Source organism: Populus alba, chromosome 19 (assembly GCF_005239225.2).
Source record: "Populus alba chromosome 19, ASM523922v2, whole genome shotgun sequence".
NCBI classification, from domain to species: domain Eukaryota; kingdom Viridiplantae; phylum Streptophyta; class Magnoliopsida; order Malpighiales; family Salicaceae; genus Populus; species Populus alba.
The window spans coordinates 1,364,212-1,386,436 of NC_133302.1; the positions used below are offsets into that span (position 1 = coordinate 1,364,212).

The 22,225-nt window shown below is 33.5% G+C and overlaps 1 protein-coding gene and 1 long non-coding RNA gene across 3 annotated transcripts; both read right to left on the reverse strand.

Moving 5' to 3' along the window:
• Nucleotides 1–2,276: 2,276 nt before the first annotated feature.
• On the reverse strand, nucleotides 2,277–4,524 carry LOC140955005 (uncharacterized). Of its 2 annotated transcripts, none has more exons than XR_012168723.1 (3): nucleotides 4,375–4,524; nucleotides 4,042–4,124; nucleotides 2,277–3,663 (listed from the first exon to the last, which is right to left on the reverse strand). It is a non-coding gene; the product is annotated as an uncharacterized lncRNA (long non-coding RNA). The 2 variants fall into 2 exon arrangements; XR_012168724.1 differs by having other exon boundaries at nucleotides 4,042–4,148.
• A 12,124-nt stretch (nucleotides 4,525–16,648) lies between these two features.
• On the reverse strand, nucleotides 16,649–21,084 carry LOC118031211 (probable disease resistance protein At4g27220). The gene is made up of 4 exons (XM_073406826.1): nucleotides 20,946–21,084; nucleotides 20,540–20,623; nucleotides 17,205–20,204; nucleotides 16,649–17,072 (listed from the first exon to the last, which is right to left on the reverse strand). Exons 3-4 carry the CDS (start codon nucleotides 20,196–20,198, stop codon nucleotides 17,055–17,057), a joined length of 3,012 nt encoding a protein of 1,003 aa, XP_073262927.1. The 5' UTR covers nucleotides 20,199–20,204; nucleotides 20,540–20,623; nucleotides 20,946–21,084; the 3' UTR covers nucleotides 16,649–17,054.
• Nucleotides 21,085–22,225: the final 1,141 nt, after the last annotated feature.

Below are 22,225 nucleotides of genomic sequence, written 5' to 3' on the forward strand. Positions count from 1 at the left end.
GTCCTACAAGAATTTTGTATGTTGTTAGTGATTTGGTTTCATCCCGAGATTTGAGATACTCCACGTAGTCTGAGTAACCTTCAAAATGGCATTCCAAACTTTCCAACTTCCTCAAGCATGCCACTTCCTTACCTTTAACTGTTATCGGAACATATTGTGCTTTTCTATTATTAATTTCAAGATTCCACTCCTCCAATACAAAGACTTGCAGGTGAGAGAGCTTAGGTAATTAACAACCCACTAGGTAATATTGTTTTGGTATTTTTGATTTATAGCATTTAAAATTGTGAACCTACTTAACTATCACTTGTTATTCTATCACTTACAAAGTTATTGTCTAAGTGATTTTAAGTTTAAAAAGTTTTAGAAATTTGATAAAACTACAATTTACTAATTTGAGTTTGAGTTTGAGTTGATTTTAATTGATTGATCCCCGTTGAGTTGCCTTGCTTCCTTTAAATAGCTGAGCATATCAACCGCCAATATCCATGATCTCAGACAGGCGTTGATGCTGTCTTCTTTTCACGATCTCGTACAAAAGATGTTATAACTACCCTCATACAAATTCTTTTTATGATGGTTCTTAATTATCGAATAATTATCTCTTAATCTTATCTTATATCTCATAATAATTATATTTTAATCTTACCTTACATCTTATCTTACATACCATAAAATTGATGGTATAACACATAGGACTACTGGTAACGGATGTCAGACGTCAAAGTTCTCTAACTTTCATTTACATACATAGGATCAATCCATTAATTGAAGAAAAAATGAAAATTGGAGATAAGGAGAAAAGAGTCAGAAGATAAAAGGAATTCAAAACTTGACAAAGCTCAGAAGATAAAACACATATGATTGTAAGATTATAAAATTTTATTTTCTTCACCCATTTCTCTTTTTTCTTTCGTGAAATTATAAAATTAAATCACATGAAAAATAACATAAAATTGTCAAATGAAACAAGCCAATTAATATCCAAAGCACATCCTTAATCACTCAAACACTAAATTTCATATAGATCAATTAATGTTCTAGTTAGTCTAAAAATATCTTTATCAGACTGATATTGAAAGTACATTCTTAATCACTAAAAAAACTAGACATATACTTTGACAATAGGATAAAAAAGAAGATTTAATAACATAAAAGATGAAACTATATATGGTTTATAATTAATTAATCATCTTAAATACCTCTAACTTTTGGACCATATACATTGCAAGAGTTTCTTCAAGGGCGAGCCGAAAATGAGAGATTCAATCTGAGTCGTTGATATAAGAACATGAGAAAAATCCAATGGTGGGTAAGTATTCCAACTCATCTGTCCATGTCCAAATCATTTCCCTCTCATACCAAAACCGACCACTTGGCGCCATTTTATAACCGTCATAACTGAGATTTCCGTCTCCTTTTATCTTCACTTTTCCTATTAAAAACCCGTCTCTACCCGTTGGTAAACTCTCTCACCAGAAAGAAGAAGAAGAAATGACGAGGAAAAGAGGAGACGCCGAGCCTACTGATGGGTATGCTAATACTGCTGCTGCTTCACTTGTTCGTGCTAAAGATGGCAATGGTTTTGTTAAATGGTATTTACTTGCGTTCCTTCTTCTTCTTTTTCTTCTAATGTTTTGGGTTTTTCTTATTTTGTGTTATTAATTTGAATTTGGAGATTTTCAAGAAACCTGGCTTTGCTTTATTTCTTTTCTTATCGAGTTTTTTCCTGGGTTTTTTCTAATTTTGTGTTCTTGAATTGATTTTGGGGTTTAAAATTATGGGTTCTTTGATTTCTTTTAAGAAACCAGTTGTTTTTTGAATCGATACATGCAGTGGAGAGTGCGAGGAGGATTTTGCCGGTGGCTCTTATAAGTTTCCACGCTGTAGTTGATGGTAAAGTCAAGATGACTTCGGGTTAGCTCAGTTCCATAATCTTTGCATAATAAGACAATTATTTTTGTCATTTGCTAGGTGGGTTTTAATTGCTTGTCATGATTTAGATGCTGAAGTTGTTGAATAGCCAACCGAAGCTAAGAAGAAGCAGGCTAAGAGGCACTAATTTAGTTTTATTATCCGATTAATCAACTGATTATTTGTTATGATCTGGGGATTGTGAATAAGTGATTTGGTTTGTAGAAAGAAAGCAACCTTGACAGAGCCCCTGGATCTAAGTAGATTCTAAAATACAAACTTAATATTCAATAACTATGTCTTAACATGGAATATTAGTTAATATCTAAGTAGCAGAAACAGCACACATAAGGCCACATAGATGTTATACTAAAATTCACGTACAAGTACTTAGGTTACAGGATGTCATTACAATTCGAGCTCTAAAGTTCTTGGATACAAAATACATCAACATCCATTAATTCTAAATAACATAAAAATACAACAACAGGCTGTCGATCGAGCTCATAGAAACTTGTCTTGTTACAGTAACATGACTTACCATAAAAGATTGAATATTATCTCTTCGGGTATTTATTTCTTTCTACTGGTGTTGATTCTGTCTTACATATTTGGATAACTGTTTAATCTTATTCTTGCTCTTCGATTCCTGGAGGGTCTGGATCAAGATGTTCCTAGGGTTAAAAAGAGAAATAGTGAAACCCTGAACAAAACAACAGGGGATTCTGTTAATTTATATATGTTGAGGTATGTTATGCCTTTCGCATTATAAATCAAGAGAATTATCTTATATATATGGAGGTGATTAGAGATAAACGTTCAGGATTAATGATAATTGCAATGAAATATGAGTACATCACATGAAGGTGGAAGGTGCATATTGAAAGAAAAAGGTTATTGGCTGATTATGGTCCAACGGAAGTGACTTTTAATGGTAAATTTGGAAAGAGCATTACCATTCAAAATTTCCTCTGGAAATGGCTACTCGTACAAGTTATTGCTTGACAGTCATGTTAATCTCATTAAACTTATCAAGAAGACAACACATTGCATTTCCAGCTTGGTAGATGGGCATGACAGCTAAATGACAATGAGAACAGTACTTGTAATCTTCAAGTGTGATCTATTTATTATCTAATACTTTTGCATGTATGTGCTCTGCGTTCTTATATTCAAGATCTTGACCGTGATTTTCAAAGATAATTTTCTTTGCTGATGAGCACAATTTGCAGGAAGAGAAGAGAAAAATGGTTGCATCTGCTAATTTTCTTTGCTGATGAGCACAATTTGCAGGAAGAGAAGAGAAAATGGCTGCATCTGCATTTGGCAAAGATCAAAGTGGGGGTTCAGCTACTCGTCTCACCGTGGAAGATTTCAAATATCTGTTCATGGTTCCGTTTCTGCATCAGTCACTACGTTTCCAACTTCACTGTTTTGCTCTAGCAAAGAAGTTGAAATTGTGTTGTAAGCCCCATCAATGTTTGACGTTGCTGTGGTTTTACGTTTCTTTTCTGGAGGACCATCAACAGCAGCTGACAATGCGGCTTGAACATCTTGTGGAACTTTGTCACAAATTGTAACGCCACCGCTTTGAAACCTGACCAATGATGCTTGAACCTGGTAATCGGAGTTTGATTGGATAATAAATGCCCACAAAACTTACACCGCCTACGACCGCCAGGTATCTCCTCAACATGCTCCCAGAATGGACCTTTTGGTAGAACCATTTTCTCCTTTTTCTTCTGTGGCCTGCAGGGGGGAATAACAAATTCATTTTTATGGAGACAATACAGAAATAAGGATTGCATTCCATGGAAGACAATGAGATAAATCTCTGGTCTGATAATCTGATATTGTCTCTTCAAAAGAATGCCCTTGCAGCTGTGTGACAGAGATGATAATTGAAGTTGGTAGCAATACAAGCTGTGAGAACTGAACAACAATTTCAGCTTTGAAAAACAGAAACAATATTCATGTAATATTTTTCGTAGAGAAATAAAAGAGAGATCAATCCAGTATTGTTTAATTTGTGCAAGGGAAATTATTTTTTACGAGTAAGAAAATGAAAATTTTGAAGAAATCATTACTTTTTAAACATGTAAGGAAAGGAAAAGACTGCATGCATACCTCAATCTTACTTCAAAGAAAGAAGTCCAGAAGCGAAGGGAGCAAGTACAAATTCTACAGTTCGTCAACAACCAGCAAACATCCTATCCATAAGAAATAAACTGAAGCTGTAAAACAAAGCATGTATAATTAAATCAATCATTAGGAACAAGTTCTACAACTTGGTCAACGATTTTAATATAACCAAATGGACACTTTTATTTGGAAGAATCAAAACAAATACGTGTACAAACAAGAAAAGAAAGTAGAATTTATAGTATGAGTCGAGTTCAATTATGGATTAAGCAACTTATATAATTAGTGGTAGAAACAAGAAAAGAAAGTAGAATTTACCTTGGAAGGAAGAAAGACGTTGAACTCCAGGTGAGATGATTCAATCAGAAAAAGGCAGCACTGATCATCAGAAAGGTTTAATAAATTTGGTGAGGGAATTTAGGAAATCAATGGTATACTAAGAGATCTCTTTTATTGGAAATCAATAGTATCTATTAAAGTCATTGCGATTTGGAAGCAACTTTATCAAAGTCGTAAAGGCATGTCTTTTTCTTTGCAGAAGTCAACAATTTGGCAGGAAGCTACAGCTTTACAGATGGTAAGCAAGCTGTGTCCCACCGTTTTCAATGATTAGCTTCCAGCTGATAATAATATAAACTATGTATTAAAATAAATAATCAATCAAGTTTTAATTTTATTATTATTATTTATTTAATAAAATTAAATATAAAATAGTATATGGTTGTAAGTTTTAAATTCAAAAAAAATTATAATAATACGTAGTCTCCACTCTTTAATATAATAATACATGGTATTCAAGATATAGTCTTTAATATAATAATTATCCATAATGATGATCAATTTCATATTAATAATTTAAATATTTATATTATTTCTATAACATATAAAATATTATTCACTCATCTTACTTAGTTTCTCAAGTTGTTTTCCCTTTCCTCCTCATCTTTTTCTCCTTTTTTTCTCTTTCTTCTCGGTTCTCTCTCTAAAATCAGCTTTCTCTTTCTTTATCTTTTTTTTCTATTTATATTTATTAAGCTTTTATTCAATTACTTAATGCTCTTCATCCATTTACACCTATTTTAAGTATTCAAAGGCATTGATGTCTTTTCTTATTTATTTTCTCTCTTTTTTTTTTCAAAACATCACCGTGCTGCCAAAGACAATTATCTCATCACTACCATATGAAGAAGGAATAATATTCTGATAAATGTTGAAAATATGAAGATAATTACTCATAAAAAAAGAGAAAAAAGGAAATTCTAGTTAAAATAAACTTATAGGTACTGTGGAACAGAAATGTATTTTGTCCAAACTAAGAGAAACCAATGTTGCATTTATAGAAGTTTATTGATTTCTAGAAGCAGGACACGGACAGTTTTGTTTTAGACATGAATGTACTTTGCTTCTGCAACATTTAAGGGAGAAAAAGAAGTCTCAAGTGATTATATTGACAAGAGATGTTAAATTCTTAAGTGATGGAAAAATGGAAATAGTATGAGAAATGGAAAAATTCCTTGAATATGTTATAACAAATATTTGAGTAATGATTCACAATTTGATTGGTTGTTAGAAACTTAATATTACAATGTGATGTTTTGCAATGAGCATTAAACCTGCTATGAGCATCAAATGTCTTACAAATGTTTTCCAATCACCATTAAACAAAGAATGAAGGAGAATTATAGAGAGTATAACCTTACTCAGTCAATAAGGTAAACAAACTCCTCCTTTGGCCTGTAGTTTGTGTTGCTCTTACCACTAACAATTTCCAAAGCAATAACTCCAAAGACATTTATTTTTTGAACTCCAAAAGAAATGCTTCTGATGAATGGAAGAAATAAACTCAACAAATAGAGCACGGGACAGGCAATTGTACACAAGCTTTAATTGGTTTCCTTCAACAATGAAAAGTTCCATCCTCAACCTCATGGCTAAGAATTAATAATTTGCTCTGCTTTCTTTGTTTTCTGTTCTACATATAAAACCTAAGCAATTTTATGGAGAACATTTAACCTCTTGCTAAAGCTATTTTTCTACCGCAAACTTATAGAGTGTAGTGAGGACAGATGAGAGAAACCATCAAATATTCAGATATTCTGAACCTGTGTTCATTTACTGGTGAAAGCAGGTAACTTCCCTGATAAATTGTTATCATTCATCCTCCTAAAAGTGTCAAATAAATACAAACTCATAGAGTTCTCTGAAAGTATGATTGTTTACCATAAAATTTAGATAAAAAGATGAAGAACATGCACATATGAAAAACAATATTTTTTGAAGAATTGCAATAACATGATTTCCACTGAATTTGATCCATGTGCATGGTTGAATTATCAGCATAGAAGATTGAAAGATGGAAACAGTCCGGGCATGTTAAATATGAGACTTTTGGGCATCAAAATCAGCGACATTTCCTGTGGTAAGAGAGGCTGATTGCATATCTTTTGGGTCAAAACACCCAGCCGAGGTAAATCCAAAGATGAAGACATGAAAAATGCCAAGTAATCAATGTTTTTATTGTTTTGTTTTGTTTTTTGGTTCATAGACGTGTGCTTCAATTAAGAGGCGCACAAAAAAGAAAAGGTGTCTGCTTACATATCTGTCAGGTTGACCAACTTGGCAAGTTCTGCAGGCAACTTTCCTGTCAATGCATTGAGGAGAAAACACTGAAGAGAGATGACATTAAACATAATATTGAGTAATATCATTTTATGTAAGGTACAACTTAAAATGTTTACAAATGGAGAAAGAGAGATTACAATAGTGAGAAGAATGACAAATTCTACACATCCTAAAATCTTAGTTCCATCTTTGCTTTCTTCTTTTTAGATATTTGGCAGATACTTTTTGTAGAAGATTGTTATATTTATCTCCTATTCTGTTAAGAACTCTACATTAGTCTTTTGTATACAAAATCTATCACTTACAAGACTTATCTCCTATTCTGTTAGGAGTCTTTACAAAGGTCTATAAAAGGCCTTTGTGTTCCTGTATAATTATGATTTGAAACATAGATGAATAAAGTGAAATAAAGAACTCAGTTCTTCATGGTATCAGAGCAGGTTTTCTAAATCCCTGCAAACTTATTGAATCAAGCTATCCCTCAATACGATGGCTACCAAATCAACCCTCGTATCATCCTCTCCTGTTATACATGTCCAATATGAGAATTCAGGTTAATTTCAATGCTGGCATAATTCTCACCGAAACCAATTATGACACTTGGTCCCAAATAATTGAGATGCACATTGCTGGTCGTGAGAAACTCAATTATATCATTGGTTACTCATCTCAACCTGAACCAACAGACCCCTCTTATTCGAAATGGTATGCTGAAAATCAAAAAATTAAAGGATGGTTACTCACATCAATGACATCTGAGATCATGAAGAGGTAACTTCGCCTACGTACTGCTCGTGAAATTTGGAGTGTTCTTGCTAAAGCATTTTATGACGGATCAGATGAAACACAAATATTTCATCTAAATCAACGTGCCTTCTCCATTCGTCAATCAGGTCAATCTCTTCCTACATATTATGGTGAGCTGGTAGAGATATTTCAAGAACTTGATTATCGTGATAAAGTTAAAATGAGGGACCCTGAAGATATCATTATGTATATAGTATCAGTTGAAAAATTGAGGATACATATCTTCTTAAATGGTCTTGATGCTGAATTTGAACAAGTATAGGGAGAAATCCTTCGCATGGATCCAAGCCTTGATCTTGAACGCACATATGCATATGTTCGTCGTGAAGCTAATCGTCGAATTCTTCTTACAAATGACCTGACTGCTCCTAATTCTATGGACATGTTAGCTCGCCAAAACACACCACATATCCGACAAACTCACCCTGGTTCAGTGGTGACATCTTGAAGTTTTGATATTGGAAATAAACTGTTTGGCTCATCTAGATATTGTACTCATTGTGGAGACACTAGGCACACTAAAACTCGATGTTATGACTTGATTGGATACCCTGAATGGTGGGATCATTCCAAGGCTCCAAAACGTAAAGGCAAAACTGCAACTACATCAACAGTATCCACCGCCATAGCTGAAGTATCTTTACTGGATGCCAATGCTACTGCATTACACACCTCCTCCAACTCACCAGGTAAGTCTTCTGATAAACCTGCGCCTATTGGATCTTGTGCATGGATTATTGATTCTGGATCAACTAATCATATGTCCTTTGACACTACCTCCCCTGTTTCTAAATTAAAACCATCAGAAAAATATGTTATGTCTACAGCCAATGGAACAGAAGCCACAATTATTGGCAAAGGTTCATTTTCTTTAAGTAAACTCTGTTGTTACTCATTTTTGGACCCCCGCGTGCTGGAGATGGTGTATACCTCTTTTGAATAGAGTATAGGAGTTTAGCTCATGTTCACTAGAAAATTGACAAAAGCATAAAAAGAAATATTTTTTTCGAAAGCCTTGTTTGAGCTGTTTTCTGTTTTTGTTTTTATCCTTCCCCTTTGCTACCAAAATCATCAGTTTTTCTTAGGTTGGTCAGGAGTCTTCATAATGCTAAATTCGTTCCTTTTTTATCTGGTCTTTAAGGTTGAATAAATCCCTCAGAATTTGCACTAAAAAAAATGGTTCTGCTACTATGGCAATTTTTTGTTCTAACTTAGGCTCTGATTCTTACTCGGTTTTGTACGATATCTGACCATCCTAGGTATATTCTGTCACTCATGACATGTTGAAAAATTAACGTACACCTTTTTTATGTCCTAGGGATCATTGTTCTTAAGGTAGATTCTTAGTCAGATTTGGATGCTCAACATTGTCAGATCAAGAACCTTTTTGACCAACTAGATTACTGCTAGTTTCTGTTATGTAAAAAGATTTTATCTCACTTCGACTCCTTCATCAAAGTTGTATTCCTAGATGCGTAGATGAATTTGAGCTTTTGAATCACTTGATTTCGATATTAGAGGCTCAAGATGTTCCCGTTTGAATATCTAACGTGAAGGCAAAGAATTCTGCCGTGAGAAGGATATTGACCTGAGTCTGCACTAAAAAAAACTCTATTTTTGGCCTAGTTTTTGTGATTTTTGTTCTTAGTTCATACTCTCAGTGATATCAGGATTCTCGGTATTCATCAGTTTTTGAGTTTAGACCTGGAGATCCCTTTTGACCAACCAAATTAGAGCTAGATTCTGTTTTGTAAAAAGATTTTATCTGACTTCGACTCCTTCATCAAAGTTGTAGTCCTAGGCCTGTTGAATAATTTTGGCTTTTGAATCACTTGATTTCGATATCAGAAGCTCAAGATATTCCCATTTGAATATCTAACGTGAAGGCAGAAAATTCTGCCACGGGAAGGATATAGCCCAAGTTCACGGGGCTGATTCGAAGGATTTTTTTTTAAAATATATGTTGACCTGGTTAATCCTAGCTAATTCACTATCCAAGTTTTAATCCGGTTTAACCTTGAACTATATTTGGAAATTATGCTCCATGGAGTTAAGTCGCCTAGAAACAAGTGGGTTCAGAAAATAAAAATGAAAAACTCATCCATAATTAGTATATATTGATAACTTGTACTTCATGCAAAATTAATAATCATGATTTTCATATTTTTCTTAATTTCATAACATGTTTATGTAGCAAAATATTTGATTCTGATACTGTGTGTGTGTATTAATTCATTAAAATTAAGCAGTTCAATTGTCTCTTAATCATTTTTTTTTTCTTGGTGGGACTGTTCGAAATAATTTAAATAGGGATGTGATGGGTCTGTGCTGATTGACTCAACAAAGGATAACAGAGCAGAGAAGGAATCTCCAGGAAATCAAAGCGTGAGAGGCTTTGAACTCATTGATGATGTAAAGGAGCAACTTGAAAAGCAATGCCCTGGTGTTGTCTCATGCGCTGACATTGTTGCAATGGCTGCTAGAGAGGCTGTTGCTTTGGTAACAATTCAATCCAGGTTTTGATTTTTATTTTTTGAAACCCAACCCCGACCAGGTTCCGGGTTGATCGGGTCTTGAGTTAACCTGTGTGGTTGGGTCTCGAGCTAACCTGCGTGGTCAGGCTAGTTTAATTGCCACAATCACCGACGGATAATCCGTCGGTAAATACCATTGGAAACACAAACGGACTTATCTGTCGGTAAAATTCTTGCGGGTAATTTTTTTTCTGGCTCGCTTCACCATCTGTAAAACTGTCAGTGTTTTTTTTTTTTTTTTTTATCAACAGAATTGACAATCGAATGAAAAATTATCGATGATCAAAATTCCAATGGACAGATTCCGTCAATGAGACCGTCGGTAATATTTTTACCAATGGTTCTTATGCCTCACACCGACGGACCTAATCCATTGGTAAAACTGTTTAATGGTGTAGTGTACTAACACCTGTTTAACATCTACTGATATATGATGGTCTGGTCATGGTGGGAATTACAGTCAGGAGGTGGGAATTACAGTCAGGAGGTCCAGTATATGACATACCAAAAGGAAGAAAAGATGGAAGGAGGTCTAAGATTGAAGATACTCTCATTGCGCCTGCTCCAACTTTTAATGCCTCGGAGCTCGTTAGAGTCTTTGGCCTCCGTGGTTTTTAGTGCCCAAGACATGGTTGCCTTGTCCGGTAAGCGGTGACCCAATCCCATACATATATATATATATATATTATATATATATATATATATATATATGGGATCTTCTTTGTATTTAGCTGGACCTGGGATCAATCCTTAAAAGAAGGTTTCTTAAGGATGATTCTGCTCTAATTCTTTCCTTTTCTTCCCTTGAAATCTTATAGTTTTGTGACGAATTGGTCTATGCAGGGGGGCACACACTAGGGGTGGCAAGGTGTTTAACGTTCAAAAATAGGTTGAGTGACCCTGTTGATCCGACTATGGATTCAGACTTTTCAAAGAATTTGTCCAAAACATGTAGTGGTGGAGACAATGCAGAACAAACATTTGATACGACAAGAAATAATTTTGATAACTTCTACTTCCAAGCATTGCAGAGGAAATCGGGAGTTCTTTTTTCAGACCAAACCCTATACAATAATCCAATAACACAATCAATTGTCAAGGGCTACGCTATGAACCAGGCTAAGTTTTTCCTTGATTTTCAACAGGCAATGGTGAAAATGAGCTTGCTCGATGTCAAGGAGGGATCACAAGGAGAAGTAAGAGCAGATTGTCGTAAAATTAACTGAGTGTTGTTTGTGAAATATTGTTCTTGTACGTAGATTAAGAGAATAGATTTGTCGTCCTCGTGTAGATTATTAAAAATTTCCTATAAATTTAAGCTGCTTGACTTTATGATGGGTGATAGCAAAATGTAGCAAGCTTTAACCTTAGTATTTGAATATTTGAGATTTCGGAGTGAGGAAATAGTTGAAACAGTGTCCATATATCCTTCATGATGTTGCTGGATGACACTATATTTCACATGAAACAATTATATAGCTTTGACTTGGAAGGTACTTTGCATTTGTGTATTTGATGCTCCATGCTTTTGTGGGCTAACATAAAAATCATTTATGGTCGCATAAATGCCAGGATATCTGCATCGTGGATGGGATTTCTTCCATTTTTTTTGTTTTGTGGAAAATATTTTTCCTTTTTTGCACTTTCCTTTGGATTGTGTCAATGTTCAAAAGCTAAAAGATCTGGGATCGTGTCACTGCTCATGTGGGCATTTTTTTTTCGCAAATATTTTTCTTTTCTCTGCACTTTCCCCTCATATTGTGTCACTGTGCGTTGTAGTGTTTAGTCACTATTCATATAGATTCATATAAACAATGCTCTTTTTTTTTTTTGCAAATACTTTTACTTTTTCTTCACTTTCTTTCTCTGCATTGTTCATATGACTGGTTTTTTTTTTTTTTTTCTCTTCAAAATACTACTATTAACAAAACTAATCACATGACAACGCATTTTATCTATTGTTCTATCCATATTGTTTTAGCTTTTATTTTTCAATTTCAATATTTTTTTTAGTCCTTGAATGTTGAATGTTAAGAGATGCGAGAAATTATGTTCAAAAATATTAAGAAGAAAGAAAGTCGAATGAAGATATTTTGACTAAATTAAAAATTGTTAATTTTAATATAAATAAATTTGTTTTTTTAGAAAATTCAATCAAGATGGTGATGTCTTCTAACCATGCCGAAACAAATAGATTGATCAAGTCCTTAAAACCTTTTGGATTCATTTAATTTTTATTTTTAGAAAAATTAAAGGCTATTTAAGAGTTAAAAATGAATTTATTAAGATTTTTAGGGTTTTTTAAAGATATTTTCATGTAAAAACAAGTTAAAAATCGACTTTTTGAAATCCAGAAACTCAAATTTTGATTTTCTAATTAGTAGAGGTGGCTGCAAAATAATATAGAGGAAAACATTCAAATCATATCATATGATTCATGTAAAAAATCAGGAAGGTGAATAATTATGTGTAAATTTATAGTTCTAGCATCAACTATTTATATTAACCAATACTCTAAAACGCGTAGGTTTTTCACTGTAGTAGGTTTTTTTTTTTGGCGCTTTTGTTTCTTCTTCTTTTTTACATGTTTTTTTTTTCCTTTTTTTTTAACCCAAAATTGACTTCTTCTTCTTCTTTTTTTTTTTTTTTTTCAAAATTATCTTTACTAATTTTTTTAAATATTGAGATAGTTGAAAATTTAATTATGTAGTTTTTTTCCTTTAAAACATTGTGGATTACTATAAATATTCTTATACATTGTTTTTTTTTTTTTCTTTTTATGAATTTTTTTTTTCAAAATGGTTTTTGTAAATTTTTTTTTATATTAAGTTGGTTGAGAATTTAGCTTTGTAGTTTTTTTTTTTTAAATATGGATTGCTATAGTATTTCCCTACATAGTTTTTATTTTGCTGCAGTGTTTCCCCACATATTTTTTAAAAAAATTATCTTTATCGAATTTATTTTTTCAATATTGAACTGACTGATTATCTAGCTTTAGCTTTCCCCACATGTTTTTTTTCTTTTTTTTTTCAGAATTATTTTTTTTTATTTTATTTTTTTACTATTGAGCTGGTTGAGAATTTAGTTTTTTAATTTGTTTCTTTAAAACACTAGATTGCTACAGTCTTTATCTATAGTGTTTTTTATAAATTTTTTTTTTAAAATTATCTTTATCAATTTTATTTTTTTCATATTAAGCTGATTGAGAATTTAGCTTTGTAGTTATTTAAAACACTGTAGATTACTACAGTGTTTTCCCACATGATTTTTGCCTTGCTATAATATTTCTTCACATGTTTTTTTATCGATGTTTTTTTTTCCAAATATGTTTTTGTCAAATTTTTTTTTTTTTCATATTGAGCCGGTTGACAATTTAGCTTTTTTCCTTAAAACATCATTGATTACTACAATATTTTCATATATGATTTTTTTGTTATATTTTTTTTTAAATTGTCTTTGTCGTTTTTATTGTTTTTAATATTAAGCTGTGTTAAAAATTACAACTGTAGATTTTCTCATGAAACACTATAGATTGTTATAGTGTTTCCCTGCATGTTTTTTTTCCATTTGTTTTTTTTATATATATATTTGTCAAAAATTATCTTTGTTGATTTTTTTTTAATATTGAGCTGGTTGAGAATTATAATTGTATATTTCCTCACAAAACACTATAGATTGCTACATTGTTTTCTTAAATGATTTTAATATTGAGTTGGTTGAAAATTTAGCTTTAACTTTTCCCACATGTTTTTTTTTTATTTTTTATTATTTGTTTTTGCTTTTTTTTTTCTTCCAAAATTGTCATCTTCTTTTTTTCATTTTTTTGTGTTTTTTTTCATATTAGTTTTTTCCTTTTAAAATATTGTGGATGGTAACAAGTTTTTTTTATATGATTTTTTCACAAATCCACGATAATGCACAAGCATATCACAAGCCCACGATATCGCGCGGGCATGTCACCTAGTATTTTCTATGGATTGTGACAGCTTCCGAGTTGACAAAGATCACATTTCAACAACATTTCAACCATACTACATCTCTTATCATATTTACTGAAATTTATTTAATTCATCTAGCAAATACAGAATATTTAGTTAAAAAAATAATACAAATTCATGTCTACAAGAACTCCAGCAGCAACTGTACTGTTGATGAAGATTTTATTTACGTGCTGTGAACTGGTAGGAAGCATAAGAAAGGGTGCCATTGTCCCAGCTATGGTGCACTAGCTTCGCCTTGGCATTTTCACCCGCTGCCCCCATGCCCCCATGCCAAGGATGAGCCATTTTTCCACACGGTGCCCTGGAGTCGTAGTGATTCACGTCTTCATATCTGTGCAAAAAGAGAGAGAAAACCGTGGAAATCAACTGAGGAAACTGATAGCTATCCTTGATTAGTGTAAGTGAGTGGAAATGTAGAATACATTCTAATGTACAAATAATAGAGTAAATTGAAAGAATCTGGAGAATATATTCAACAGATAACATCCCCATGAAAGTGATCAAGTTAAGCACACTGATAAGCAACAGCGTTGGCCGCTGCCTGGTGCCTGTTGCTTTCCTCAACAAGCATCAAATGTTACCATAAAACCAGTTCTATCAGCAATTGTAACACACGTTCAAAATTGTTACTGGCAGAAGCATCAAGAGAGCAAAATTGATCGTTATCTTGAAAAAGATACGCCTAAATCCTAATAAAAAAGAATGCAATCACTTCAATCATTAAAAGTGGAGTTGCTCTGAAGAAAAAAATGTGATTGTTTTGAATTCACAACTACTCAAATGAAACAAACACAATTTCTAATCAATCACAATTTCTAATCGTTTTTTGGTTCGTAGACCTGTGATTCAATTAAGAGACGCACAAAAAAAGAAAAAGTGTCTGCTTACATATCTGTCAGGTTGACCAACCTGGCAAGTTCTGCAGGCAACTTTCCTGTCAATGCATTGAGGAGAAAACACTAAAGAGAGATGACATTAAGCATAATATTGAGTAATATCAGAGAAAAGAGAGAGGCTACGGGGACCAGCTTCACGTGCATTAAGCAGTAATTATGGGGACTGCATGCACCCTTTTTGCCATTGATAAAATTAACCAGAGAAAATGGGAAGATCATGGAATTTCAGCTCGTATTTAAGTTTACATTTAATTAATCATCTGAAGGTTAATATTCTCTGATTTTTTAAGTTTTTCAAATGCATTGTTTAGAAGTTAAGTGTGTGTAGAGAAAGGATAGAGAAAAAGAAACCTCCAAGTACAAACTCCAAACTTGCTTCACAAATAGCATGTTTGGCAATTTTTTGTAAAAAATTCAATTTTTTAAAATTAATTTTTATTATATTTTTTAGATTGTATTAGCATATAAAAATAAATTTTAAAAATAAATAATATATTATTTTTAATATATTTCTAAATAAAAAATACTTTACCAATATCATAATATCAAGTATCAGATCACGGATTTTTTTTTTAAATCAACCTCGGGCATAAAAATGGTCAAAATTCATTAAAAAGAAAAGGATTTTTGCTTCGGTGACATGCTAAATTCATTAATTGTTATGATGGCTATGGCATACGAATTACCGTAACTTTCAACTGTGTTAATAATGTGGTTGTTTATCAACCACTGTGTCACTGTAGATCTTCCCTGGGTCAAATGTTTATGGGCCTGGGCTTTTATTGTTTTCTTATTGGGGCTCTTTCCTGGGACCAAATGGACCCAGTCCCTTTTATTAATTGCAAATAGTTTATATTATTGTTAAATGGTGTTTACTTAAGTGGTAAAATGCGGGTTAAAACTATATATTATATTCTAATTATTATAGGAAATTCAATACCTTGTGGCAGAACAAAAACACTATTCATGCGCTTGCATTTTAATGTAGACTCACTAAATTAAAACACAATTACTTTAAATTTGATGAGCCCATATAAAATTGAAGAAAAATGATTAAATTAAAAGAAGTGGATAAAATAGGTGGTAATTTAATAAGATTGAAACACAATTACTATTCATAAGATTGCTGACACATAGCTTAAGCTTAATTCAATTAAAACAACAATGCTTCCTCTTAATTTAATATTATATTAAGGGCACTATCGTCACTCATCCTCTATCTAAAAGTACAAAGGGATGAAGGACATCCTTATTGTTAGGATGCTCCTACTCTACTACTAACTCTCAGGCACCACCGCTCTCTAAGCTCAATTACCACCAGCTTTACGTTTTAGGGTTCTAATTTGAGTTTTTTGGACTGATTACAAGTAATGCAAGTAAAAGATAATGTGTTATTTTGTAGCTCATTATCAAATTTTGAAATTTTATTCATCTTTGGGAATGAGTTCTATATATATAATGTCACAACCAAAAAGAGGGACTTGGTAGTAATTGTCTAAAGAATGCAATTCTATATATATAATTATATAAATATGAATCCACGGGTAAAGGTATTAACAAATGTTGTTATTGTGTTCTGCATTGAATTGTTAGAATTTAGATTGGATTATATTTATTTTGAACTATGATAGCTTGAAATATTGTAAATACATACAAAACTCTACTAAAATTTTGTTGTAATCACAATGGATCATGTGAGCCATTTATTAATAAAGAAAATAGGGAAGGGGCTCCACGGTGACTTTCAAAATATGATGATTCATTTGATTCACACCTAATTTTGAGCCTAAAGTACACCAAGACACAATTAACAGAATTACAAAAAAAAAAAAAAAAGCTCATAATGTATACAAAGACACAATTTATTGTAGATTATAAAAATAAAATAATTATTTCACCCTTCTAAAAACACCAACAACCTTCATATAAAAAAGGACTTGGTAGTAATTTTGCTAACATACACGCACATCTTCATATAAAAAGGACTTGTAAGCTGCTTCTTGAACGTCTTCAGGCACTTTACTATAAATGCCATTTGATCCTCGAAACGGAAGTAGCAGCAGCAAAATTAATTCGATACTTTATTAATCTAGTTCACGTTATACCGATGAAAATTAATTCGCCGTAATCAATCTCCGTTATATCTCCATATTATCCTGCATAACCATTTCCAAACACCTAAACTTAATTCGATATTTTATTATATTTATATAATCAAAGTATAAAACCAGTAAGCACCTGAACTTAATTCAATATTTTATTATATTACGGGCAGACTCATATCATACCTCAAACCTTACAAAGGGACGAAGGATATCCTTCGCGTTAGAATGCTCCCACTCCACTACTGACTCCCACCATTCTTCTGAACTTGCATCGATTTCTCTGAGAGAAGGGGGAGGAGATGGCTCGCCATTTTCAAGCAACGGAAGACAAATTCCCATCCTCTTCAGCTTCTCACAATTCCTTACTTGAATAAATTGGAGAGAATCGCAAATCAGTTTTGCACTGCAAATGCTTTTCAGTTCTGGTAATTCCATCAATAGCAGATATCTTAACTTGGGGAGTTTGAGATCGGTGCTGCTTTCTTCACCCATAACCCCTTCTTCATCTGATCTTGTTCCACCTATTATCTCCTCCATTTTCTCACAGTTATCAACTTTAATGCATTCCAGGTTTACGAGGCTTGGCAGCAAGACAAGAGGGAACAACTTCTTCATGTTCTTACAATAATAACAACTAAACTCTTTAAGACCAAAAAATATTCCACTATAAGATGGAGATGGTGGTGGAGCAGAGCAGAACCAAGAAGATGAAACCAAGCTCTCCATGCTATTGCAACGAGTAATGTTGATAGCCTCCAGTTCAGTTGCATTCTTTATTAGAGACCAAAAATCGCATAAACTTGTTGCATCATCATAATTATCAATGCCTAGTTGTTGAATGTCCTTCAAGAACATGACCTGAAAATCTTTGTCTCTGTCGAAACTCCAGTTGCCCAAAACAATGCTTTTCCTTCTGAAATCACCAAGATAACGATAATAACACTTATCCAGTAGTCCTACACAAATTCGGTATCTGGTTAGTGATTTGGTTTCATCCCGAGTTTTGAGATACTCCACGTAGTCTAAGTAACCTTCAAAATGGCATACCAAAGTTTCCAACTTCCTCAAGCATCCCACTTCCTTTCCTTTAACTGTTATCGGCAGTCCTTTTCTATTATCTTTGGTAGTATGAGGAAAAGGCCAGTCCTCCATTACAAAGACTTGCAGGAGAGAGAGCTTAGGTAACAACCCACTAGGAAACTCCTTTTCACCACATCCATTCATTCTAAGATACCTCAGGTTGCATAGACATTCCATGCCTTGAGGAATCTTTTCAAGTGCCCAAGTACTAGAGAGATCTAACTTCTTCAGTGCCTTGAGCTTTTCTAATGACGGCACATGCCTTAACATCTTACAACCAATGAGCAGTAATGCAGTGAGACTCACCAATTCAGAGACAGAATCAGGTAGTTTTGTGATATTTGTACGAGACAGATCAAGAACCTTAAGCTCATGCAACTGCTCAAAAAATAAATCTGCAATAAATTGCAACTTTGAATTGCCGCATAACAGTAGAGTTGAAAGACTGGGACACCTCGGTGAATGCGTGGAAGGAATTTCTTCAATCTGGTTTTGCATGAGTGAAACTCTAGTAAGATTCTCTGTCCAGTCCTCTGCACCCGGCACTTCTCTTAACCGTGCACCTGCTTTAACCATGCCTTGAGAGTTCTCTTCCAGTATTTGGATGGCCATATCCCTAATCAAGTCATGCATCTTGACACATCTTAAACGACCGCCCAATTTAACTTTTTCCAAAAGGCAGGCACTTTCAAGTTTATTAAGCATCGAGTGGCCTTTGTCAAATTCTGCCTTCCTACTCAGGCCTTTTATCACTCCCTCATCAATCAAATAAGCTATCAAATCCCCTCTAGAGATCTCGAAGTCTTCCGGGAATAATGCACAGTACAAGAAACATTGTTGCAGTGCCGACTCCTTTAAGTGCATATAACTAAATCTTAATATTTTGAATACCTTCTCATCCATGTCCTCCTGCCAAAGTCTTGATTGTTTCAGTTCCTCTAAAGCATTCCTCCACTCGTGTATGTCCTCCACCCCCTTCATGGTTCCAGCCATTGTTATAATTCCCAGAGGCAAACCATCACACTCCTTTGTGATAGATTTTGCAATTTGTTCCACTTCTGGAGACAGTGCCATGTCGTGTCCCAGTCTCTCAATAAACAAAGTCCAAGCTTGTTCCTCCAATATAGGACTTACTTTGATTTTGTGTTGGGTATCCATCTGTTGACAAACCTTTTCTAATCGTGTTGTAACGATCAGCTTGCATCCCTTAACAGCTTGGATAGGGACTCCCACCTTGTGTAGCTCAATAGCCTTCCACAAATCGTCTAAAATCAAAACCCATTTCTGTTTCTTCGTTAATTCTTTTGACAATTTGGAAGCTCTATACAGCTCCTCGTCTTCATTAGAAAGATCTAGACCAATCCGTTTGGCGATACTGTTTTGCAATTTATTAATGTTAGTATCTTGTGAAACAGTAATCCAGTAAACATGGCAGAAAGTGCCTGGTCTTTCTAGAAGCTGATTATAAATGTGTGTCACCAATGTGGTCTTTCCCACTCCGCCCATCCCATAGATGCCAATAGTTGAAACTTCATCGTGCATCAACCAAGACCAGATAGTCTTCTTATGGTCTTCGAATACTTGACCCACCAGCTTTGTCGTTGGTACTGCGTCTCCTGGAGTCTCATTTGTGTTGCATGTAAGCCCTCCAGAAGACCTAGCTCCTGCACCAGGCTGCACTACTCCTCCAGTCCCATTCTCTATATCATCCTCCATTAACCATCTACTGAACTCTTCCACACTTCTTCCAGGTGGGTGACCCATTCTATCCGCTGCTTGTGTCCCTCCTGCATCTCCTGCCAAATTGTCGACTTCATTATTGTTTTGTTCTTGTGGAGTGGTTGAAATGGCATTATCATTAACATTGCTTGAACTTGCTATGCTTTTATGTCTTTTGTTGGCACCATGCATAGCTTGAAAAGCTGCTTCTTGAACTTGTTTAGGAACTCTTTCACAAATTGCAACACCACGCCCTTTCTCTCCTGATAAATGCCATTTGATCCTTGAAATGGAAGTATCGTTAGGAAATTGACGCCCGCAATAAATACACTTCATCTCCTCAACATGGTGCCAAAATGGGTCAGTTGATTGAACCATTTTGCCCTATATATAAAACAGAGTCAAAATATTGAATAAAATTAATGGAAAAGGAAAGGTTGAGACTAGAATAAATAAAAAGAAAAAACAATGAATTTGGTATGAACTCCTTAAGGCAAGGATTATAAAAACAAAGAAAGATCAATTTATTTATATTTGGAAAACATTGATGATCCTAACTCCAAAGTTTCTCAATAAAATTTCTACAATAGTTACATGTCAAACTATTAAAACACCAAACTTACACAGTTCAACTCTACAGAAAAAGGATTCAAACAATAGTTACATGTCAAAAACGATAACAGCAACAAAATGAAGAAGATGAAGTATAAATACTGTACCAGGATTCAAAAGAATCTGAAGCTAATTGCTGAGTGAGTTAACGTGTGGACGCACCTCAATGTTGAAATGCCGGAAAAGCTGATCTGAAAATGTAAGCGCAAGAATTTGAGAAAGAGTAGGTAAACTAACTAGTCACCTGTCAAGCTGACAAGAGGCACTCAACAGACAAAAGAAACCTTGAGAGCAGCTGTTTTTAAGATAAGTAGTTGAAGTTGATGGCAATATGTAAGAACAAAGCTATATATGAGTTTTGAATTCTAAAATAGATCAAGCAACACATATATAATTAAGTTCTACTTGATTGATTAATCTACAATCCTACATATTTATTCTACAACCAAATGGGAAAATCTTATTTGAAACAAAATTAGTGGTAGAAAAACAAGAAAATAAAGTAGGATTTACCTTTCAAGCAAGAAAGATACAGATCAAGAACTCAAAACGAGATGATTCGATTCAATCAGAAAAAGGAAGCACAGATCATAAGAAAGGTTTAGGAAATTTGGTGAGGGAAATTTGGAAGTCAATGGTATACCGAGAGAGATCACTCTTAGAGTTCGTTTGGGTATGCCGTTGCGGCTGCGTTTTAAATAAAACGCAGCGCGCAGCCGTTTGGTTAAGAAAAAAAACATTTTACTGTTCATGGGCCCCACTTAAATTCTGCGTTTCTAGCGCGAGAAATGAGAAGCAGCTAATTCATGCTTTTTCTCTACTGTTCATGTTAATTGCACTGTTCAATGGACAGTGCAATTACATGAACAATATTCCGTATATACTGTTGACACGAACAGTGCTGGGAATTGCACTGTTCACTTGCCTGCGTTGGTTGTTTATTTATTTTTTATTTTTTTAATTTTTTTAGTGTGTTAGTTTTTTAATATTTTTTTTTTAAAAAATTAGCTTAGAGTTAATTTTATACCTGATAATATTTTATCTAATTTTATTACATGCTAAAAATATTATGAAAACTGTAGTTTTTGTTGGATGAATCTCGTACGTAATGGAATTATAAATAGTTTCATAGAATAATAAAAATTATATTTATATAAAGTATGATTTATTTCATGATATAATAACAATAGTTAAATCCACAATATTTAAATTAAAAATCATAAGTACTAATATATATTTTTAAAATTATTTTATAACCTCAATTTTAAAAGTATTCTTAACCAAACACATTAAATTACTTTTTTTTCAACTTCAATTTCAACCACAATTTTAACCAAACACCTATTTTCTCAAACCAAACTCATCTAAAAGCACTTTTTATAAACCAACTTTTTTAAAGCCACAACCACAACAGTTACCACAGTACCAAACACACTTTTACTGGAAGGCCAGCTATTAAAGTCATTGCAATAGAAATTGGCAGGAAGCTTCAACTTTATGTCACTTTCTGCTTGTGCTTTCTTTGTTCTCTATGCAAACTTTATGCCACTTTCTGCTTTATTTATTCACACTAACTATTAATTCATTTTTTATTTTTTTCATAATCTCGGAATATGCTCAAGGGACCAATCTGTAATTTTTCAAAGTTTGGGGACTAAACTTTAACTTTCACAAATTAAGGGACCAAACCGAAATTTTATCATCTTCAACCTCAAACCCAGAATTTCAACAGAAAACCTACTGTTCTTTCCAGATTTCTAACTCAAAATTCACCATTTACACAAATCATAACT